Source organism: Miniopterus natalensis, chromosome 20 (genome assembly GCF_054644295.1).
Source record: "Miniopterus natalensis isolate mMinNat1 chromosome 20, mMinNat1.hap1, whole genome shotgun sequence".
NCBI lineage: Eukaryota > Metazoa > Chordata > Mammalia > Chiroptera > Miniopteridae > Miniopterus > Miniopterus natalensis.
Window position 1 is genome coordinate 10693219 of NC_142100.1, and position 21379 is coordinate 10714597.

At 52.2% G+C, this 21379-nt stretch overlaps 2 protein-coding genes across 5 annotated transcripts in view; one reads left to right on the forward strand and one right to left on the reverse strand.

The window, feature by feature from the left end:
* Positions 1–1629, forward strand: part of KIRREL3 (kirre like nephrin family adhesion molecule 3) — a 452863-nt gene extending 451234 nt beyond the window's left edge. Inside the window, exon 17 of the mRNA XM_016204456.2 lies at positions 65–1629. Within this exon, the coding sequence (XP_016059942.1) occupies positions 65–508 (444 nt within the window). The 3' untranslated portion in view covers positions 509–1629. The remainder of the gene's footprint in view (positions 1–64) is intronic.
* Positions 1630–4768: 3139 nt separating this feature from the next.
* On the reverse strand, positions 4769–20565 carry ST3GAL4 (ST3 beta-galactoside alpha-2,3-sialyltransferase 4). 4 transcript variants are annotated; one of them, XM_016204454.2, is made up of 10 exons: positions 20108–20565; positions 19763–19835; positions 19297–19377; positions 18963–19060; positions 18695–18755; positions 18066–18161; positions 17781–17970; positions 16983–17126; positions 10295–10438; positions 4769–10008 (listed from the first exon to the last, which is right to left on the reverse strand). In XM_016204454.2, exons 1-10 carry the CDS (start codon positions 20121–20123, stop codon positions 9922–9924), a joined length of 990 nt encoding a protein of 329 aa, XP_016059940.1. In that variant the 5' UTR covers positions 20124–20565; the 3' UTR covers positions 4769–9921. The 4 variants fall into 4 exon arrangements, with proteins under 4 accessions (XP_016059940.1, XP_016059939.1, XP_016059938.1 ...); XM_016204453.2 differs by having other exon boundaries at positions 19751–19835; positions 20108–20178; XM_016204452.2 differs by having other exon boundaries at positions 19763–19859; positions 20108–20157.
* Between the last annotated feature and the right edge of the window lie 814 nt (positions 20566–21379).

The following is a 21379-nucleotide window of genomic DNA, read 5'->3' on the forward strand; positions in this document are numbered from 1 at the left end:
GCCTGGCTCAGCCTCCCAAGTCCTGCCCCCGTGACGCCGCTCTTGCTCTTGACCCCCGCCCCAGGATCCCACCAACGGCTACTACAGCGTCAACACCTTCAAGGAGCACCACTCCACCCCCACCATCTCGCTGTCCAGCTGTCAGCCGGACCTGCGCCCCGCGGGCAAGCAGCGCGTGCCCACGGGCATGTCCTTCACCAACATCTACAGCACCCTGAGCGGCCAGGCCCGCCTCTATGACTACAGCCAGAGGTTCGTGCTGGGCATGGGCAGCTCGTCCATCGAGCTGTGCGAGCGCGAGTTCCAGAGGGGCTCCCTCAGCGACAGCAGCTCCTTCCTGGACACGCAGTGTGACAGCAGCGTCAGCAGCAGCGGCAAGCAGGACGGCTACGTGCAGTTCGACAAGGCCAGCAAGGCCTCGGCCTCCTCTTCCCACCACTCCCAGTCCTCTTCCCAGAACTCCGACCCCAGCCGACCCCTGCAGCGGCGGATGCAGACTCACGTCTGAGGACCCGGGGCCTCCGCAGGGAGGCGGGGGCTGGGGCCACACACACGTCCTGGCTCTCCAGATAACACGGGGGCTTTGCCGAGGACCCCAGGGCCCGCAGCCTCCGGGACAGCCCCGCCCTCCCCGAGCCCTGATCAAGCACAAATCTGGGTCCCCAGCAGCAGTGTGCCAGAGGGCGGGGGGGGGGGTCAGAGGATTGAGGATGCGGCTGGCACACTGGGCTCCATGCTGGACACTCCGGTCTCAGCCCTTTCCTGGAGGCCCCTCCCCACCTGCTCCTGCCACAGGCACTAGAGGCAGCTAGAACTTTGCTTTAAGGAAACTGCCGATCACTCTCCAATCTCCCCATGAGCTCTACCCCTCGCGGCCCATAAGCTCTACCCCTGCGCCTTTGCTCCTGTCCATCCCTAGGGAGAGGAGGGGTGATGTGCTGCCCCTGACACTGAGCTGCCCCAGAGACCCCAGCGCCCTCTGCTGCTCAGAGCCCAGACCCTGCTCAGAGCCAGAAACGGCCCCGGCCTCAGGACCGCCTCTCACCACACTGGCTGGGAGCCACCCCCAATTTGTTTGGTGTTTCGTGTCCATACTCGCAGTTCTGTCCTCGGACTGATGCTTCTGAACTCTGAGGTGGGACCGGCCCACCAGAGACTGGTGACCTGGGAGGGGAAGGGAGGGGACAGGGAGGAGTGTTAGCACTTGGGGAACACCTCCCCCGACACTCCCTTCGCCAGGCTGTGAGCCTCAAGCCTTCCCGCTCGCCCTGCTTCGCACAGTCCCCTCTCCTCTACGGCACATCAGAGAGTGTGAGCGCTTCTCTGGTCACGGGGAGAGTGTTTCCTGGGAGAGGTAGGTCTGAGGGGACGAGAGGCCAGGTCTTTAAGACGATGAGACGTGCTTTCTCAGCCGATGAGTCTCCAGGGCCCGAGATTCACCCCAGGAACGGCGGCCCTGTCTTTAGTGAGACTCCACCGGCAAGAGAGAAAGTGTACAGCACCTTACCCTCCCGCTCACCACCTGAGAATAAACGTTAGGGTTGTTACTCCAGCAAATTCGTTCTTTCCTTTTGTTCCTGCAGAGCCACAGGGGAACCCAAGAGCTTTGGGAACCCAAAGTCCTTTGCCCTTGTTTGGTTCGATTTCCCTGTATTACGAAGGCAGCCCATAGCTCTGGTGGTGGTGGCAACACCTACAGGCAGACTCCTCTCCTCGTGGATGTGCCCAACCCAGAGGAGTGCCGGACTCACTGACCACCTAACTCATGCCATATACAGCTCAGAGGCCAAATGGCCATACTGGTCACTGGAGGGGTCATTCAAGGCCTTTTAGCAACATTCTGCAAGGAAGTTCCCTTCTTTGGGGGTTCAGGGAAGGAGGCCCTCTTCAAAGAACCTATGGCACCAAAAACCATCACATTCTAAGGCTCACTGTTCCAAGAGTGGCCTTGCTTGGGTGGGAAGCTTGCTGTAGTGATGGCAGAGGGGATGGGATAGGTAAACAAGGGCAAGTTAGAGGGCTAGTTTAGAGGGCAGGATTCAAATGGGACTTTCGAGAAGCCAGAGTGTCCCTAAGGTTGGCATTCCTGTTAAGTTTCAGATCCTCCTTCTCCAACTTCCTCCAAAGTCCTTACCCATCACTGGAACCTTTGCCACAAAAGTCTGCATTTCTTTCCATACATGGATTCCTTGGATGGCCCCCCACACAGGTTTTGCACACTGCCTCTTAGCACCTCCACCCAGAGGGCGTTCGGCTTCCACCAGGTTTCCTATTGCTTCACAAGGCCCCAGGGCCCCAGATATCTTCCTTTGCAGCCCCCAAGCCCGTAGGAGTAGAAACATGGGACGTCTCAGTGCACATCCCAGCCCCACAGCTTGCTCCTAGGACCATTCTGGCCCCTCGTCTAGGTTCATCTTTCCATGTATGTGTTGCCTTTGTCAGAAGGAAACGCTATTCCAAGACCAGATGCAAAATGCTTGGGCACGCTAGCATGAGAAAGAGGGTGCCCCACGAGGACTCGACCATTAATTTATCTTGCTCTCCCCACCTTGGAAGCGGGCAGGAAGTCTCCCTCCTAATCCCAACCACAGCCTCCCCGCCCCGCCCCTTGCCCCCCCCCCACACACACAGCTTTCATAGTAGGGTGAAGGCGCCCATTCTTTCCTGAAACCCAAGGCTATGACTCAGAAAATCCAGAAGCATAGGGAAGAGCTCTGTTCTCCTGTTGAACAGACCGGGCTCGTCTCTGTCTTGAGCTTCGGGCACTCCCAGAGTAAGAATGTGACTGTCATAGAAGGGAGAGGAGTCCTCACTGGGGCCGAGCAGCCACCCAACACCCAGCCACCCAGTGCCCAATGCCCTGAGCTCCCTCCAACACACAACCACAGCAAAGGCTGCCTGAGGGATGGGTGGTCACAGGCAAGGCCTTGGCGGAAGAACAGAAAGGGGGGAAATTGGTAGCATCCGGGCTTCTGGGATGCTGAGGCATCGGGAAGGAGCCTAGACTGTGCCGTGTGCACCCCTCAGCTGTCTGCAGCCCCACGTACTTCTCACGAAGGAGCGAGGGCACAACACGGCTGCTAAAGGGGGGTGTTAAAAAAAAAATTAAGGCACGGGAAGCCTTGAATTGCCCTGGAGGTGATTTCGAATGAACTGAAACGAGTCCACGCTTCTGATCTTATTTAATCCTCACAATTCTGCAGTCTTACCATTTTACAGGCATGGGCATGAGGCTTGGAGAAGCCGCAAGACTTGCCCAAGGTCACAGAGCTAATGGGTGGCCAACAGAAGGTTTAAACACACAGGATTTCCTCTGTAAACTGTTTCCACCCCACAGTTCCAACTCAAGGCCACTTTCATCCTAGAATCTGATGAAACGGCCTGTGGTAAAGGCCACCTGCTAGCACCCACTCTGTGGGTAGGCTGAGCAGGGACAGGCCACAGCTCCACCAGGAAGGCGGGACTGGCAACCTCCACGTCAAGTCCCCAGATGACCTGGAAAGACCACAGCTCCCCGGGAAACAAAGCTATTCTGTGTATCAATCCCCCCTCCCCCACCAAGGCCAGTGTCCAGTTTTTCTGATAGTTTTAAAGTTCACTGTTGGCTCCGAGTCCCTGGACGGGAGCCCAGTTTCTAATTCTCAGGCTCGCTATCAGTCTGGAAAGGCCGGAGTTGTTTCCACCACCTCTTCGACTTTCCTGGGATAGGAAGTGCTGTCGCTGGAAGAGCTAGAAAACTGCACCACAGCCGGTCCTGGCCGAGCCTATAGAAACAAGTGCTACCGAGCAATAGGCCTTGAAGCGGCCTTTGGGCTTCCGGAGCGGGAAGGACCCGGGGAAACAAAAACAAACACGCCGCTGTCCTTGGGGGGTTTCTCAGAATGGGAGCTGCATTCTCCCTTCCCATCTGGGGAGGCGTGAGCACCGTGTATGGTTCTGCTATAAAGGAATCCAAATGGAAATTCCAAGGTACACTCCCCAAGTTCCGTGAGCTCTTCCCGGGTATTGTGTGTGGTTTATGAAGGCACCAGAAAAGAAGACGAAGGCAGTCCTGCAATTAGTTCCTTCTCTAGGAAGTCTCCCTATAAGAGAAGCTCTTTATTTAAATAAAAGTATAAGTATTTAAATAAAAACAATCTTCATTTGCATATAGATTTTTATTTACAATACCGCTTGGTGTGCCTAGCTAAAGAAACATAACCATTTAGACATAAATCAACGGCATCTCAACTAAATCTTGAGTTTTAATTCCCTTTATAAAAAGTATTTTAGGAACCTCTTATCTAAGTTGTTTATGGATGTGACCACATACCAGCCATTTGCAGCGAGAACATCAAAACTACCAGCAACCTTTGCTAAATCAATCGCTGATAAGAGACCTCTCAGCCTGACCTTTCCTTCTCACTTCCAGTAAGGCTCCAATCATCCTTTCCCTAACTCCCTATGTTTCAATCTTCTGAACTAGGTCATATGCTGGAAAAAAAATGAGGAAATGTCAAGCTACTCTTCTTTCTAAAAATAAGGACTTGTTTCCCCAGATGAATTCATTGTTGCTGTAAGAGAGGATGGTCGATTCTATTCTCTCCCTAACTGCTACTCTTCCTGGTCCCCTCTCCCCGCCCCTCTAATGGCTGGTCTCTGACATACACGGAAATCTTTCATTACCACGGAGCCTGCAGCTTTACTCCTGCCTTAGTCTTTAAAAGGCCTTTTGTGAACACACTCCATTTTCATTGACTGGTGCCCGATATCTGCCTGCCCCTCCGTGTTCTCAGCTCTCCCCTCTGGAACAGTCCACTGAGCCTACCTTCAGGGCTGGGACAACCTCAGCTTGCCCTGGGCCACAAGCACTCCTGAAGCCCGCTGATCAGGGAGATCAGCAGTGCAAAGGCCATCTGTCTCCTTCCCCTGCTTCTTAACTTCATGGCTCTGGGAAATGTCCTGGAATGCCATGAGAATGCCCAAAGAATGCCCTTTATAGCGGTCTTCTTTGTGGTGAACCTAAAGATGAGGTAAGTGAAGTCTTAGGAAACAGGACTTGGGAGAACTGGGGTCTTAGTAAGTGAAGCCTCTGTGACATCTACTCCCAATGCTGCAAAAGGACCTGGATACAGGGAGTCTGCCTGTGAAGGTCACCCCAAAGACAAGTTCAGGTGGGCTAAGTTAAAGATACCACCGTTGCCTGCTAGAAAATACATTTGTGACACCATGAACACTGCACTTTGGAGAAATACTGAGGAAAGAAAGCAATAGATATAAAGTGATCTGGATAGGATTCTGGGCTTCTACAGAAGAGTGTTTAGATACAAACCCCTTATTTGGCTTTTCATTTAAAGTTTCTCTAGCTCTCCTGCCACTCAGGCCTACACCAGTGGAACATAAACCTATAGAGAAAAAGAACAGGACTGGAGAGAGTCTCCCACCCAGGCTAATTTCCACTCTTGTGATTTTTTTTTTTTCCTCACGAGAGAAACACATTTTTAAGCAGGAGAAGATACTCTTTAAGTGTTAAAATTGGCGATGTGTGTAAATAGTGTTTTAGGAAACCTCAGAATAATAGATGGTTCTGGAATAGCTTAGTTCAGTAATTCCAACTTCAATCCCCAGTGTGATTTCAACATCAGAGCCTTCTCTCATTCCCTCCACCCAACTCCACCCTCCCAGGCTTGCAAGATTCCTGAGCGGAAGCTGCGTCTCCGTTGAGGGGTGGGAGTCCTTTAAAATGTTAGTTGTCCCTAGGAACCTGAAATCTGCATTCCAAAGCTCATTTTTCTCTAGGAACTTTTATCCAATCCTCTGTGCTAACCCTCATGGACAGGACTGTGGTGTCTCCCGCCTGATTCCAACTCTGTGCAATCCCTTTACATAAAGGAGCAGAGCCTTCAATACATTTGGTCTCCCCCCAAATCTGACATCTGAGACTCAATCTGACTCATTTCTTGGGGGAAGGATCCCCAAGACCTCTAACAAGAGAGGTAAACTGGTTGAGAAAGAACTGGAAAGGAAAACAGGCTATAACTACACACACACACACACACACACACACCCTCCTTAAACTTTTAAGTTGGAAACATTTTCCTGGAACCATGTCTGGTACGGAACCATGGGAATGCTCAAAACTAACAAATAGCTTTCTGAAGCTATGATTAAGACATCGAAAAAGGTCAGAGGGTTTAGCCGTCTAACCAACTGAGATCGTATCCTCTCTTCGTTCGGGAACCTGCTGTGTATGCCGCATGCCATGGAAATAGATACTGTCTCCAAAAGCCCCGAAAGGCGTCTGCCTTCAACGTGAAAATCACTTCCAGAGGGCAGTTTGAGCTCACTCTGCATTGTTTGACTACACAAAGCCTGCATTTGAGTCATTTCGCCCTTCCTTTGATGGCGGGTGACTCAAAGGCAAAGACTTTGCTGTAACCAGTCATGTTACTCTGTACCTGAGCAAATATTTGACCCCACAGCTGTATCTCACCTGTTTCCTTCGCTTTCTGGTAATTTCCATTATGCAAGGCAACTCTCCAATCCAATACTTATATCGCACTTTACAGTCTACACAACGTACCCATTAGGTCCTTAGGACCTCACTGTGAGATGGGTAAGGCGATCAGTTTTACAGCTGGAGGCGCAGAGAGGCTGACTGGCTGGTTACGTGACAGTGGGGAAGTAGAACCCGCGATCCAACCGTCTGCAATACATTGCGTGCAACCCACCTTTTCCTGCGATCCAACCGTCTGCAATACATTGCGTGCACCCCACCTTTTCCTGCCTCGCAGACAGAACTGCTCCTCGCTCCCACTTTTCACAGGCTAGTCAGTATTGGGGGGATGTACTTAGGTCCTTAGAAAGTGTAAATAAAAACCCGAAGTGTCCAAAATTAAGGCACACTATTTGATGTTAAGACAAAGTATTTAAATGTGTTTGTGGGCTAGGTCAAGGCCTAACCTCCTCCTTGCCTGGCTCTGTGCCTGAGCTGGGAGACCCTTCTCCAGGTCTCTGTGGAGAGCAGGGCTTGTAGAGTCAACAGTGTAGGGGAGGGGGGCCGGGGCGGGGCGTGGGGGCACCGCAAGCCACGCTGCAGGGGAGGCTCGGCCTCGGATGGGGGGGGCAGGCCCAGCCCCAGAGGCCTCCTCAGCAGTGACCATTCCCTGCCAGGTTCCCACGCGGCCAGGCCCGTCCCCCGCCCAGGCAAAGGCGCATGCGCACCCTCACCCGCACCGCACCGCACCCCGCCGCCCCGCCAGGGAGGGGCCAGCTGGGCTGGCTGCCCCTCCGGTGCCTGAGCCTGGCTGCAGCAGCTCCAGGGCGCCGGGGATTAAGATGGGCTTTGCGGGCAGCCTGGGAAGTTGAAAGGCGCGGAAAGGCGCAGAAAGGCGCGTGAGGTCATCCCGGAGTCTAGACTGCTAGAGCCGAGGTTCTGAGTGCTCATTAAAATTCCAGACTCCTGAGCCCAGCGGCCTGGGTAAGACCCAAAAATCTGCATTCTTAAATCGCCCCCAGATAATACTGACATAAGTGGTCCTCATTGGCTGAGCTCGCAGACGTGGAGAAGTGACTGATCCTGCATAATTAAGTAGCAGAGCCTGGTGCACAACCCAGACTGTCGACTTGCCCTCATCTGCCGCTTTCTCCTCCCATTGCCTCCCTGCCCTGTGTCCAGGGCACAGTTTAATCAGTCCCAGGCAGGCTGGCAGGCAGATCATTCACATTGTTGAGCTAACTGCAGAATGAAAGTCCCTCTCTCAGGTCACCAAGGAACCCCACCCACATCAAAGCTCCACTCTCAGCGCTCACTTTTGGCCAATGTTGCCTCAGTCTGCAGTCTGGAGAAAGCTGAACCCACATGCCAAGGGAGCAGTGGACAGTTTGGGTGTACATACCCTACCCCCACATGCCTCTTGTCTGTATGCAATCAGGAAGGACCGTCTGCGTATGCCATCACAGGCGGAGCCCAACGAGAACGTAAAATGCTCCCGTGTCTATATGTGTGTGTGCGTGTGGATCTGGAGAGCCTGACCCATCCATGTGTATTGGATTCTGGCTCAAGTTTAGGCATGTTCAGTAACAGGCAGTGACCCCAGTCTAGGACAGCTGGATCATATGTGCTGACAGCCACTTTCGATGGCCCTGGATGGGGAAATTGACACTCCTTTGCATACCCCCATGAGAAGCAGCTGGGGAGGCATCGGGGAGAAGCAGAGCTGAGATCCCTGTCCCCATGCTCATACCCCTCAGCAAAATGAACAACTCCCCCCACCGACCCCCTGCAAAAGCCTGTGTGGGGCTGCAGATGCTGAGGCCCTATTTGCTTTCAGAACCCCCCTATCCCCTGGGGGAGAGCAGCTAGCAAGTAATTCAGCCAGGCTTCTGAGAGCAGGCAGTTTGCTTCCCTGCAAGGGTCCTCAGGACCGTTCTGTGGGATGAGGGTGGGTGTTCTTCAGGCCACTCCAACACTGTCAAGAAGTGTCATTTTCCTCTGATCCTCCCAATCTCTGCCATTTTCTATGTGTCCTGTACCAGCCCAGCTTCAAAACCTCAAGGCTGCAACTTTTTCCAAGGAAGCCAGGAACACAGCTGTGAGTCCCATTCCCTGGGGGGGAGTTCGAGCTCTCCCTCCTGGCTCCAGATGTAAAGAAACAGCTGTGGGGTGGCAGGAAGCCCAGTTGGCAACTAAGCAGGGCCTGGGAAGATGGAGAACAAAGGGGAGAGACGGACAAATGGCAGCACTATCATGATTCTAGAGACCTGGGGAAGAAAACATTTTACCCCCTGGCCTGAGCAACTGGCTGACAGGCCTTGCCAAATCCCTTAGCGGCTGCCCAGGCCCTGCCCTTCCCGATCTTGGCAGCCGGGGCAACTGGCAGGACCCTCTGTAAACTCCATTTTATGATTTCCAGTTAATCTGAGAAGGAAAACTTGGCTGTTTCTGTCTGACTCCACCCCTGTCCTCAAACAGTCATCTCCCAGCATGAGATTTTGGAAACTAAAAGCTGGTGAGAGAGCGGAGGAAGGTGGGAGAGGGTTCTGCCCCTCTCATCTGGCATCCCCCTCCCCCCACCTCTGGGAAGAAAACCAGGGTGCAGGGTGCCAGCTGGGTGTCCGCAGACAGGGCTGCTCTGGGCACCACTTGCTTGCCTGCTACACCAAGGTGACAATGTATGACTTGGCACCAAGTACTAATACTCAAAAATAAATTTCCTAAATGACCATGGCCTGCCCTGGGTCCCACTGGGTCTTTAACTAAAGCCTGTCCACTGCCAGGAGAGGGGCCCACTGCTGAATCCCATTTTCCCATCCATGTCCTCCCCAATCTGAAAGGACACCTGGTATCACAACTGCTTCATTTTAGGAAAAATAGTTTAATTTGTTTGGTACCTCTTTCTTAGATGAGGTTCCCTTCTCCACGGAACATCCCTGGCACTGCTCTTCCCAGGCCCGCCGGGAGGAGCAGCCCCTCTCTGGAGGACACCCACCCATTCCAGACGACTCCCCTCCTGGGAGGCCTGCTCTGGGTCTAGGCCTTAGTGGGCCCATCATTTTTGTGTTTTTATAAAAAGTGGTCGAACACTGTATATGCCCCTTTTTCTGGATGGCATGGGACCAGCCCACAGCACTTTCTTCCCCTTGATTAAATAGCCCATTAAATAATCTCCCGGTGCTGAAAGGCAGATGTCACAGCAATGAGCCTCGTTCGTCCGCTGGGCTCCCATCACCCTAGGGTCTGCACCCCGACTAGATCAGGCCTCCACAAGAGCAGCCAGGGCCACGGTCTCTTCTCAGACCTGGCCAGTCCTGGGACCCCTCCCCAGACAGGCAAGGGGGAATCCAAGCTGGTCATACTGGCACCAGGCACCCCCATCGCCATGGCTGGGGGTAGCTCAGGCAGCAAAGTGGGAAGACCAATGGGCACAGCTCCTGCCTAAGTCAGAAGTAAGTGAGGTTCTTGACTGCTCCGATTTCCAGCATCCGTTTGATGGCCAGGGCCTCTTGGGAGACATTGTGGCCCGACCCCTGTGGAGACAGCCAAGGAAGGAAACTGAGGGGCTGCTAGGGATGTCCCTGGCCCTCCCCACAGTCCCAAACCCTGGGATCTCCCTTCCCTGTGCTGCCTCTCAGAAGGAAGAAAATCTGTGTGGCCAAATACAGAGGACACTGGCCTGGGAACCTAGGTGCCTTGGTGCCAGTTCTGACCCTAAGTGACCTCACTGTGAGCCACCTCTGGGCGCCTGGCCCCCCTCGTTCACCCAGTGTCCCAGGCTGGTCTGCCCCACCCAGCTTGCAGGCAGGGGCCACTTACCGCCATGGACTTAAGTGTGATCTGCTCGTAGTAGTGAATGGTCTGCTTCCTGTTGTGGGCGTCTGGGTAGCCAAAGCCAGCAATGTGCACCACGTCGCAGAGGTGCAGGGCCAGGGTGATGGCCAGCAGGCCTGTGGTGGGCTTCTGAGGGACACGGGGTGAGGGAGGTATTAGAGGGAGCCCCGCTCCTTCCAGCATCTTCCAGGCCAATGCTCTGCAACAGCACTTTGTTGTCCTGGAGGTGGCCTTCTGTGCTGTCCTGTATGGCACCCACCAGCAGAGCTGGCGACTGAGCGAGTGAATGGGACTCATGGAGCCGAGGGACTGAATTTTTAATTTCATTTAACTGCAATTATGTGGCTCGGAGCTACCATACTGTATTGTACAGATGGGGAAACTGAGGCTTACAACTGGTAAGCAACTCCCTAAGGAGTAGAAAGGTTCTGCTCTGAACCTTGGAGAACCTCCCCACTTTCAGAAGTCTGGGACCCCACGTTCACAGACTGTGTGCCCTTTATGAGGTGGGCTCACCCCTCTGTAAAGTGGGGATGGCAAGACTTTCCCATCTACCTTATGGGCTGCATCCCAAATTCGTCCACAGAGATGGACAGCCTGCTGTCCTAACCTCACACATCTTGCCTTCCTCAGCTCCGCCGTCCAGACCACTTCAGCCGGCCAGGCCTCCTGAAGCCGAGGTTTTCCCAGCATCTTTCTGAGCTCTGCTATCATTTCATCTGTCACTTCCTGCCCAGGCCTTCCGTTTCCCCCTGTTGCTTTAACCACCACTGTGTTAACTCATCCAGTTCAGACCTTCGCCGAACCACATTTCCATCGCCTTCTAGCCAGCTCTGCCTGGACAGGGCTCCGGAATCTCACCAAACTCCCCTCCCCACCCCATTCCCTATATTAGTTACACATATTATCGCCCACCCAGTTGTCCAAGTTGGAAACCTAGAACTGTCATAAATGTCTCGATTGCACCTGAAAAGTAAATGTTGTAGCAGGAGAATTTGAAGGCCACTCCCAAGGACCCTAGCCCTTGGGTGTGTGTGGAAACTATGGCTATGATGAGATATATTACATTAAGTTACACTGCTTTAGATGGCACAGCTGACCATCAGAGCGATAATCCTGGTGGGCTTGACCCAATTTCATGAGCTTGTACATCTGGGTCTAGAGCTGAACAGCGGAGGGAGTCAGAGATGGGAAACACAAGAAGGATTTATCATGCTGGGGCAGGTCTGGAGATGGAGAGGAGCACAGGGCAAGGAACAGGAGCAGCCTCCAAGAGCTGAGGGTGCTCCCCGCTACCCCGGCTGAGAGCCAGCAAGAGAACGGGGCCTTGGTCCTGCTACCACAGGGAACTGAATTCTTCCCACAAGAATGAGCCTGGAAGTGAACCTCCCTCCCCTGCCCCCAGCCTCCAGACGAACTCAGTCCAGCGGCTTGCTCCATTCCAGCCTGGAACAGGTATTCTCTGCTTTTTGAAAGTTTGTGTTACACCACTTTGCTTTTACAAAAGCCCTACAAAAGTACCTGTGTTCGCTAACCAGAAGAAATTTGAAGAGGCTTTTTTTTTTTTTAATTTTATGAAAAAAGGTGGAAAGCAAACATAGCGTTCAGCATTTGTTTTGCAGCGAGTGGCCCCGCCAAGCTCCTTCCCTGAGAACCACACCCAGCACCCAGCTGCCAGAGCTTTGAACTGTGTCTGAGCATCTGGCCTTCATCCCAATTTATTCTGCGTGCCCGTTAACAAGATGTGTCCGAAGGTATCAGAAAAGCCTAAGGGAGCTCACAAGGGTGTTAAAAACTTAGCATAAAACTGGATGTAAGTAAGCGTTTCGATTAGACATCGATGGTAATTGCTTACGAAAGATTTCGAAGGGACACTTTCCTTTCCGATAGCGGGGGACCTGCATTCCTACCCTAGGCAGAGGACCCAGCCACCCTGTGCTGGACTTCTGACCTACGCGACTATGAGTGGATGCATGGTGTTGTTTTAAGCCACTAAACTGTGGTAATTTACTAGGCAGTGACAGGAAACGTATACAGGTCAAGCCCATCCGTTCTGTTTTCCTTCTCACCACAGCAGCTGGGTTCTGGTCCTTCCTTTCTCTCGCCTCCCTCTCCAGCCTTCACTCCTGCCTCATGCACCATCGGGGCATAAAACCCCTTCCAGGCTGCCTCTGCAACTCCACGTGCAACAGAACCCAGTGCCAGGAGAGTGTTTGGTATTGTCAAATGACATACCTTTCCCCAGTTCTCTGCCTGATGGGCCCTATGACCCCTCAAGGCCCAATCCAGCATCACCACCTCCTCCTAGGGGTGGGAAGGGGAGCTCCGAAACAGCCCCACAGAGGCCTGCCCCTTCTCTGAGATCCCGCAGCACTTGGAACAACTCTCTGCTGGGGCATTTGCTCTTCCCTGCTGTTACCTGTGTCTTTTTTCTGCTAGCCCAAGTACCCTCAGGGCACGGAGCGTGACTCACTCCCCGCATGCATACTTGGGGCCGGGCACAGAGTGGTCACAAAAGCACGCATTCAATTTCTGAAGCTGCATCACAGTAGATACTCAGCAAATAATAAAGTCATTTACTCCAAATTTGGCTAACATTTATTGAGCACCCACTGTGTTGTACCAATCTCCATGATGGGCCTGTTACATAATTAGCTTTTTAAATCTTTTAAAGGAGGAGATTAAAGATGGTGGCAGACTAGGTGGAAGCTACACTGACACTCTCCTGGGACCAAACTGGAATTACAACTAAAACATAGGCAAACCATCCTGAATAATCCACTGCAACTGAAGACGAGCTGGAGAGGAGGAAACCAAGGAGGAAAAGCAGAGACCCCAGAGACTGGGATGGAGGCCTGAGAAGGCTGGCCGGGCTCCCACAGACAGCAGCTGAAGGTCCTGAGGGAGATCTCAGCTGAGGGGGTTCCCACTGAGGACTCTGGGGCCTAAACCCCAGGCTGGGCTTCCCAGCCAAGAGCACCAGAACTGAGAAAGGTGCCCACATAACATCTGGCTGTGAAAAGCAGCCGGGTTTCTGTCAGGAAGAAAGAGCTGGAAATGCAGGCACCCACCTAAAGAGCCAACGCACAAAGTTTCGTGTGCAGCCACTCACCTTGAGCTCCAGCAGGGGGTGGGCAGAGTGGACTGGAGCTGTGTGAGGAGAGTCTAGGGTTGTGGGCTCTAGAGATAGAGCTCAGAGGCCACCTTTGGATTCCTGTGCTGAGTCATTCCCCCTTATGGCAGAGGCAGACATTTACCTTCCAAGCAGCTTTTGCCTGAGGAGGAAGCAATTGCCCCACCCTGCTGGAAAACCTCTTGCCCTACCCCATGGAGTTTGTACAGCCTGAGGCTCATTAAGAGAATCAGATTAATCAGCCTGCAGGCAGAGGCAGATCTCAGAATGCTTTGAGTCTTTACCTGATCTGCTTCTGGACCCAAGCCTTGGAAAAGCTGACTTTGGTATGCATCTTGGTCCTTTCCAAATGCACCCAGTCCCAACAGAGGGAACCTCAAGCCGTGGGTTGTTGATAGCTCCAAACAGGGTATTCAAGGTCAGTCACAAAGAGAGTCTGATATTGGCCTGCACCAGAGACCTTCCAAAAAGACAGAGTCCTAGCAGGCCTACCTAATACATAGAAACAAACCCAAATAGGCAGCCAAAAATGGGGAGAAAAAAACAACCCCCAAATGAAAGAACAAGAAAAGTCTCCAGAAAAAGAGCTAAATGAAATGGAGGTAAGCAATCTATCAGATATAGAGTTCAGAATACTGATTGTAAGGATGCTCAACAGCATGAAAGAAGATACGGAAACTATAACAAATGACCAGCCAGAAATGAAGAATGACATAGCAGAAATAAAGAATACATTGGAAGGAATGAACAGCAGATTGGAGGAAGCTGAGGGTCAGATCAGCAAATTAGAAGACAGGGTAGAAAAAAAATCACTCAATCAGAGACCCAAAAAGAAAAAAGAAAAAACAGGAGGACAGTCCAAGGGAGCTGTGGGACAACATGAAATGTAACAATATTTGCATCATAGGAGTGCCAGAGGAGGTAGCAAGTAAGCAAGGGTTAGAGAACCTGTTTGAAGAAATAATGGCAGAAAACGTCCCTAACCTGGTGAAGGAAAAAGTCACACAAGTTCACAAAGCACAGAAAGTCCCAAGCAAGAAGAATCCAAACAGGCTCATGCCCAGACACATCATAATTAAAATGCTAAAAATTCAAGACAGAATATTAAAGGTAGAAAGAGAAAAGCAATTTGTTACCTACAAAGGAGCGCCCATAAGGTTGTCAGCTGACTTCTCATCAGAAACTCTATAGGCCAGAAGGGAATGGCATGAAGTATTCAAGGTAATGAAAAGCAAGGATCTAAAACCAAGAATACTCTATCCAGCAAGGTTATCATTCACAATAGATGGTAAAATAAAGAGCTTTCCAGACAAAAAAAAAGGCTGAAGGAGTTTATCACCACCAAACCAGCACTGCAGAAAATGTTAAAGGGAATTCTATAATTAGAAATAGAAATAGAAGCATTGCAAGAAATGTTAAAGGGACTGCTGTAATAATAATAGGAAATAGAGAAACATAGGCATAAAGAATTAAAATGGCAATAAATAATGACCTCTCAATAATAATTGTAAAGACTTTAAAGGAGAGATCAACAGCAATACAGTCATAGTCGGGGACTTTAACACCCCACTGACTTCACTGGCTAGAACTTCCAGACAAAAAGTCAACACAGAAACAGCAACTAAACGGCACACTAGATAAGATGGATTTAATTGATATTTACAGAACATTTTACCCCCAAGCTGCAGAATATACATTCCTATCAAGTGCACATGGGTCATGCTCAAAGACAAACCACATGTTAGGACACAAAACCAGTCTCCACAAGTTCAAGAAGATTGAAATCATATCAAACATCTCAGATCACAATGGCATGAAATTAGAAATCAACTAGAGTAAAAACACTCAAAAACAGTCAAATACATGGAGGCTTAATAGCATGTTATTAAACAATGAATGAATGGGTTGCCAATAAGTTCAAGAAAAAAATCAAAAACTTCCTGTAAACAAATGAAATGAACACACAACAACCCCAAATCTATGGGACACAGCAGAAGCAGTCCTGACAGGGAAGTTCATAGCACCTCAAAAGCAAGAAACATTTTTAATAAACTATCTAACCCTACAACTTAAATAATTAGAAAGCTTCCCCGTGAAGCCATCCAGACCAGGGATTTTGTTTGCTAAGAGTTTTTTATTACTGCTTCGATTGCATCAGTTGCTATTGGCCTACTCGGGTTTTCTGATTCTTCCGGATTCAGTTTTACATGATCTCATTCATATGTGGAATCTAATAAACAAAACAGACTGAGGAACAAAATAGATCCAGAGACATAGAAGCATGGAAAAGACTAATGAATCTCAGTGGGAAGGCAAGAGTGGGGGAGTGGGTGGGGAGAGATCAATCAAAGAACTTATGTGCATTCAGCATAACCCATGGACACAGACAATAGTGTGGTGAAACACTGGGGAGGCATGGATGTGGGTTGGAGGGGATCAATGGGGCAAAAAAAAGGGGGGATATCTATAATACTTTCAACAATAAAGATAAATTTTAAAAAATATAATATATTTTTAAATATGTTTTTATTGATTTTAGAGAAAGAAGAAGAGAGAGAGATAGTTATAGAAATATTGATGAGAGAGAAACATCGATTAGCTGCCTCCTACATGCCCCCTATTGGGGATTGAGCCCACAACCTGGGCAAGTGCCCTGACTGGGAATCGAACTGGTGACCTCTTGGTTCATGGGTAGACACTCAACCACTGAGCCACACTGGCTGGGCCATAATTGTCTTTTTAAATCCTTCAATGGCCTTCAAAGGTCAGTACTGATTTTATCCCCACCCTACAGATAAGAAAAGAGAGGCTCGGAGTGGTTGACCTGCCCAAGGCCACACAGTAAGTGGTACAGCGAGTCCTGTCTACTTCTGCTGGTTACCTCTGTCCACTTGCCCACACAGACTCTCTGAGGCTCAAAAGACACGTGTGCAAGTACTTGGGAGGCTACAAGCTAAAGCCTACCAGCCAAAGACTAAGGGCACTGAGAGCTGCAACCAAAACCAGAACTTGCAAAACTGCATCATGACTCCAAAAATTGACCATGATATGCAAGAAAAACTGTAAGCTCAAATTCTTAACTCACTCAGACCTATATGTTAACATAGTGATCAATTACAGTGATCAGAGATACAGTGATCAATAGCAACTGCACGGGCGTGAGTTGTTCTAAAGATAAGACTAGGACTGTCTCAGCAACGCCCCAGTTTACAAATTTTGACCAGCGCCTGCCAAAACCATCCTCTAACTCCAGCCCCAAGCCCTGTCAGTACCCTCCCATAACTCCACTTTGGGGACGCCTCATGGTTCCCAAGCTCCTGCTCTCCCTGGCTGTGGCAAGCTAGTGAACCTGATTTCAGGTGTCCCTGAAGGCTGTGGTCCCCCGGCTGTAGCAGGTGCTATTCAGATGGGAGCTGTGATCTCTGTTACTACCCTCCCCTCTCATGGGGTCCTCTACGGCTTCCTAAGTCTCTAGGACCCTCCCACCTACTTCCCACCCGCAACCGCGACCCTCCACCTGCCCAGTGGTCACATTGTCACCTGCTTGATCTTGCGTGGCTGCTGCACTGGTAGGCTTAGCAGTTTGTCAGCTGCGATCTCCATGAAGAAGGGGTTGAGAATCCGAACCTGTTTGGGGTTCACGTCCCAGATGAGGGGAGGCTGTTTCCAGAAGCCCTTTCGCACCTGGAGGATGAAGTTGGAAGGAAAAGGTGGGCATGGGTGAAGACCTGTTTGCCAAGGCCAGCCTGGTAGTCCTCAGCCAGGGGACGGAGTCCACGAGATGGCAGAGACCCCCAGGGTGAGTGAGAGGAGAGGGAGGTGAAGGCCTGCACCAGAGATAGGAAAGGAGACCAGGGGAGGGGAGCAGGGAGAGAGAAGAGGAGGGACCCCCAGGAGAGGCCAGGTGGCAGTGTGTAGAGTACAAAGTCTAACCACTCCCACTTCTAAGGATCTCCAAACAGGTGGAGGGGCTTGAGTTTGGGGTTGTATAAACACTTGTCAAAAATGCCAGACTGGATAGTTCAGCATTTGACTGGATGACAAAGGGACACGGCCTTTCTGAAGACCGCCTGGAAGGACCCAGATCTGGACGGTCCTGACCAGCCCCTTGCCTGGAGGTGACTCCTGACCAGCTCCTGCAGCCTGAAGCTTGGGAGAGCCCTTGGCTCCCACCTGACTCCTGTAGGCACTTGGGCCCTGGCTGCCGGGCAGGCCATCAGATGCCCTACAGAAGACTGAGTTCCCTCCTCCCCTCACCAGCTCTAGGATTGCAGAGCAGACATCACAGAACGGGAGGGCCTGACCCCCAGGACTCAACCCTCCCATCTCCCCACCTACCCGCTTCTTGTCACTCAGGATGGTCTCAATCCAGTGGAAGTCCATCGCCTTGAAAGCCACCAGGACGAGGAGTGTGTCGGGGTTGTTCTCCTGTTTGGGGTTGAAGTGGGCAGATTCCGGGTAGAAGAGACGCATGGTGGTCTTGGAGCCTACGTCATCCTCATAGCCAGCCACTGGGGCGTTGTTTAATCTGGGAGGACGGAGGAGGGTGCTGTCACCTAGGGCCCCACTGGGCCTGTCCACAGTCGCTCCCCAACACAAGAGGGCAGAGCTGGTCATACAGACCTGATGACCATGTCATACTTGTTGATGGCATCTCCCAGCGAGCTGTTGCGCAGCCGGTGCCCGTTGCCCACCACCACGCAGCGACAGCACTTGAGGCTGCCAGGGGAAGAGGGGACTCAGGCACAGAAGCAGGTGCTGCTCCTGCCCTGGGTCTCCCTGGCCTGCTCAGAGTCCCTCCCCCGGCTCCCTCAGCCCCTGGTCCCCATGAACCAGGCATCTGCAAGGAGTCCTGCTTATGGCCCTGCTGACTCTGAGCCCTGGATTCTGTAACCAGAGGGGAAACTGAGCAGAGCACAGAAGAGGGAGGAGGGGAGAAGCGAAGACGACTGAGGGGTAGCAGTAAGGAGCCCCCTTTTGGAGCCCCCTCGCCTGCTGCAGAGGCCTGCCTGTTGCCACGGCAATACCCTCAGCAGCCTCTGCCTGCCCCAGCAGCCAGCTGCCCAGGCTCAGTTGCTGTGGGGACCGACTACCTGCGTCCCCTGGAGACAGGGCAGGCTAGGAAGACTTGTCAAATTAGCCACAGGGGACCAGAGGCAGGAAGCTCAATGGGAGGCGTTGGGCCATGACTATTTCTCACTGGGGCGGGAAGGAGAGGCACAGGGCCTGGAGTGAGAGGACAGTCTCCTTACCTCTGGATGCTCTCCGGAATGGAGTAGCTGGTGAGGGCTAGCACCCGGAGGAGCAGGTCTTCTACAAAGAGAACAGATTGGAAGGGGCTGAGGACAATAGCCAGCGTTCCAAAGGCTGCCGCTGTCCCCCCTCCACTCCTGCCTTCTCCTCCCTGCCCCCCGAATCAGAGCCTGGCTGAGAACTTGGGCGCTGGGGCTGTGGATGGCCAAAACTAAGAAGAAGGTGGCAGAAGAGCCCACCGTTTCCACAACACCGGCCAGTACTTACCGCTCCCCTTGGTTCCGAAGGGCAGCTCGTAGGCAGAGGTTGTCTTGACCCAGAAATAATCCTTAAGCTGCAGGAAGATGGGCTGATCTCGAGAGTAGCTGCACAGAAGCGAGAGCAGAGTGGGGTTACGAAAGGGTCAGAATCAGGGTCAGGTCCCTGCTAATATTCTATACGCATGTCCAAGGGCCGTTCCCTCCTTCACTGCCTTCACCTAACCCATGTCCACCAACACAGTCCCTCCGTCCGGCTGGCACCGAGGCCCCCCACTCTGTGAAACCCTCAACCCCAGCTCACCCCAGGCCCTGCCCCACCCACCTCAGCCTCAATTACTTACTTGCCAAAGAGCTTAGAGACCTTCCTCTCTGCCTCACCCTGCAGGCACAGCTCCTCCTTCTCTGGGATTGGAAAATAAAAACTGGGGACAGAAAAGAAGAGGCAGAAGCTCCAGTCAGACCAGGGGCCCGGCCTCTACCTCCTCCCGGGTGCTGGAAAGTGACTTTCAGGGTGGGATCATCTCAATCCAAGTTCCATTTTGAAACCAAATCATTGAGGATCTAGCTCTTCCTTCTCCTGACCCTCTCTGGCCAAGGGCCTGGGGAGTCATCCCACACCCTACCCCCCAAACCCACCACCTACCCCCTGGAAGAATTTAGCGCTAAGAGTTAAAGGGAGAGGTCATGCTCAGGCTCTCGGAACCCTCCTGTCCCACTCTGTCCCCACCCTAGACGCTCCATCCCGAGTCCTGCTCCTGAGAAGAACCAGTGGGAGGACATGGAAGCTGGACTCACAGCTCAATGTACCTGTCTTCTCGGGAGATGGAATACCACACCATGATGACCAGGACCAGTGCCAGCATGGCCAGGAGCTTCCAGCCTGCAGGGCACATGCATAGAGGAGCTGGAGGCAGAAACAGGCAGGTACAGTCCTAGTCCACCTTCTTACCTGCCCTGTTTTGGGCCCCTGCAACCCCCAACTCAAGCTGCTCCAGTCCCTGGACTTGGCATTTCCAGTGTCCCTCAAGAAGAAGAGAGGAGCCCCCAGCTCCCCATCTGTCCCTCCACAACCCCCAGGGTCCCAGGGTGATACTCAAGACTACTTCTGAGGGGGCCCACTTTTCGGGGGGGGAGCTCTTGGACAACACTCACGGGACTTGCTGATCATGTTTCTCAGCAGGAAGCAGGGTTCCTGGGGAGAGCTGACATCCTGGCTGCCTCGAGCCACCTAGAAGTAGGAGTCACAGGTGTCCAGCCAGCTCCACACACACCCCTGCTGGATACTAGAGCAGGACACACCCATGGCCTGCCTCCTTCCACTCCCAGTAAGCACAACGCTGGCCGTCCAGGGAGGGCCCTGCTCACCCGGACACACCCCAGCCCCTCAAAGGCAGCCTCAGGGGTTCGGACGTCCTATGGGACAGGAAGGTAAACCAAGTCCCACCCCTCAAGGATTAGGCTCCACACCAGTCTGGCTGGCTCCAGATTCTCCGGCGAGCTTCCCCTAACTGTCTTCCTCATTTTGACCAGGGGAGGGCCAGCTCCGGGATGCAAATGGCACCTCCACCCATCTTTTTACATGAAATTAAACTAACTGTAAAAGGTGTGATTCGTTTTTATGTGACTGAACTTGACCTGTTCACCACCCTCCAAGGCTTCCCCTGGGTTCTAGATACCACCCACCTCCCCATCCCCAGTCTCCCACTATTCCAACCAGACAGGTCTGCTCAGGCCAGACAACGGGGTGAAAATGCAGTTACGAAATGGCCCACAAGGCCTCCTCCTACCCTTTTGGACTTTGACTAAATGCAAACAGTGTCTGGGCCCTCACCACCTGGCACTTGGGGCAAACTCAGAGAAAATGGGTGTTTGAATGGGGAGGGCGGGGGGCAGAGGGTCTCTGGTCAGAGGAGGTGGGAGATTCTTTCAGGTAAGGGCAAGGGCCAGGCTGTGGAAGAGGGGAGCTGCTACTGGCACGTTAACAGGTCGCTAAATCACAAAACTCAGTCAGGGCCACACTCTGGAGTCACAGGGAAAAAATATCTATGGTTTCCACAGCCCCACAAAGAGGCATGGGTGCTGCCGAGTGCCAGTTTCTTTCTTTTAAAAAAAATTTTAATTTATTGATTTGGGGGGGCAGAGAAAGAAAGAGACATCGATTTGTTGTTCCACTTATTTATGCATTTGTTGGTTGATTCCTGTATGTGCCTGACCGGGGATTGAACCTGCAAACTTGGTATATCAGGATGGCACTCTAACCAACTGAGCTACCCGGCCAGGGCCTGCACAGATTTCTTCCATCCATGCCGGATTCCTCAGTTATCTGGAGCACAGGACCCCTCCTCTCCCCACCATTTACTAAAAACCCAGATTCCAGGGCCCTTCCCTAGAGCTGCTTCAGTCAGCAGGTGGACCTGGGATGGG

Bases quoted from the DNA above. Each gene is read 5' to 3' on its own strand.
- ST3GAL4 (XM_016204451.2), bottom strand. The intron at 18,756-18,962 runs GTAAGTACTGGC...TTCTCTTTGTAG, and splicing joins CTTCGGAACCAAGGGGAGCG to AAGACCTGCTCCTCCGGGTG. The intron at 17,971-18,065 runs GTCTGTATGACC...CCGTCCTCCCAG, and splicing joins AAGTATGACATGGTCATCAG to ATTAAACAACGCCCCAGTGG.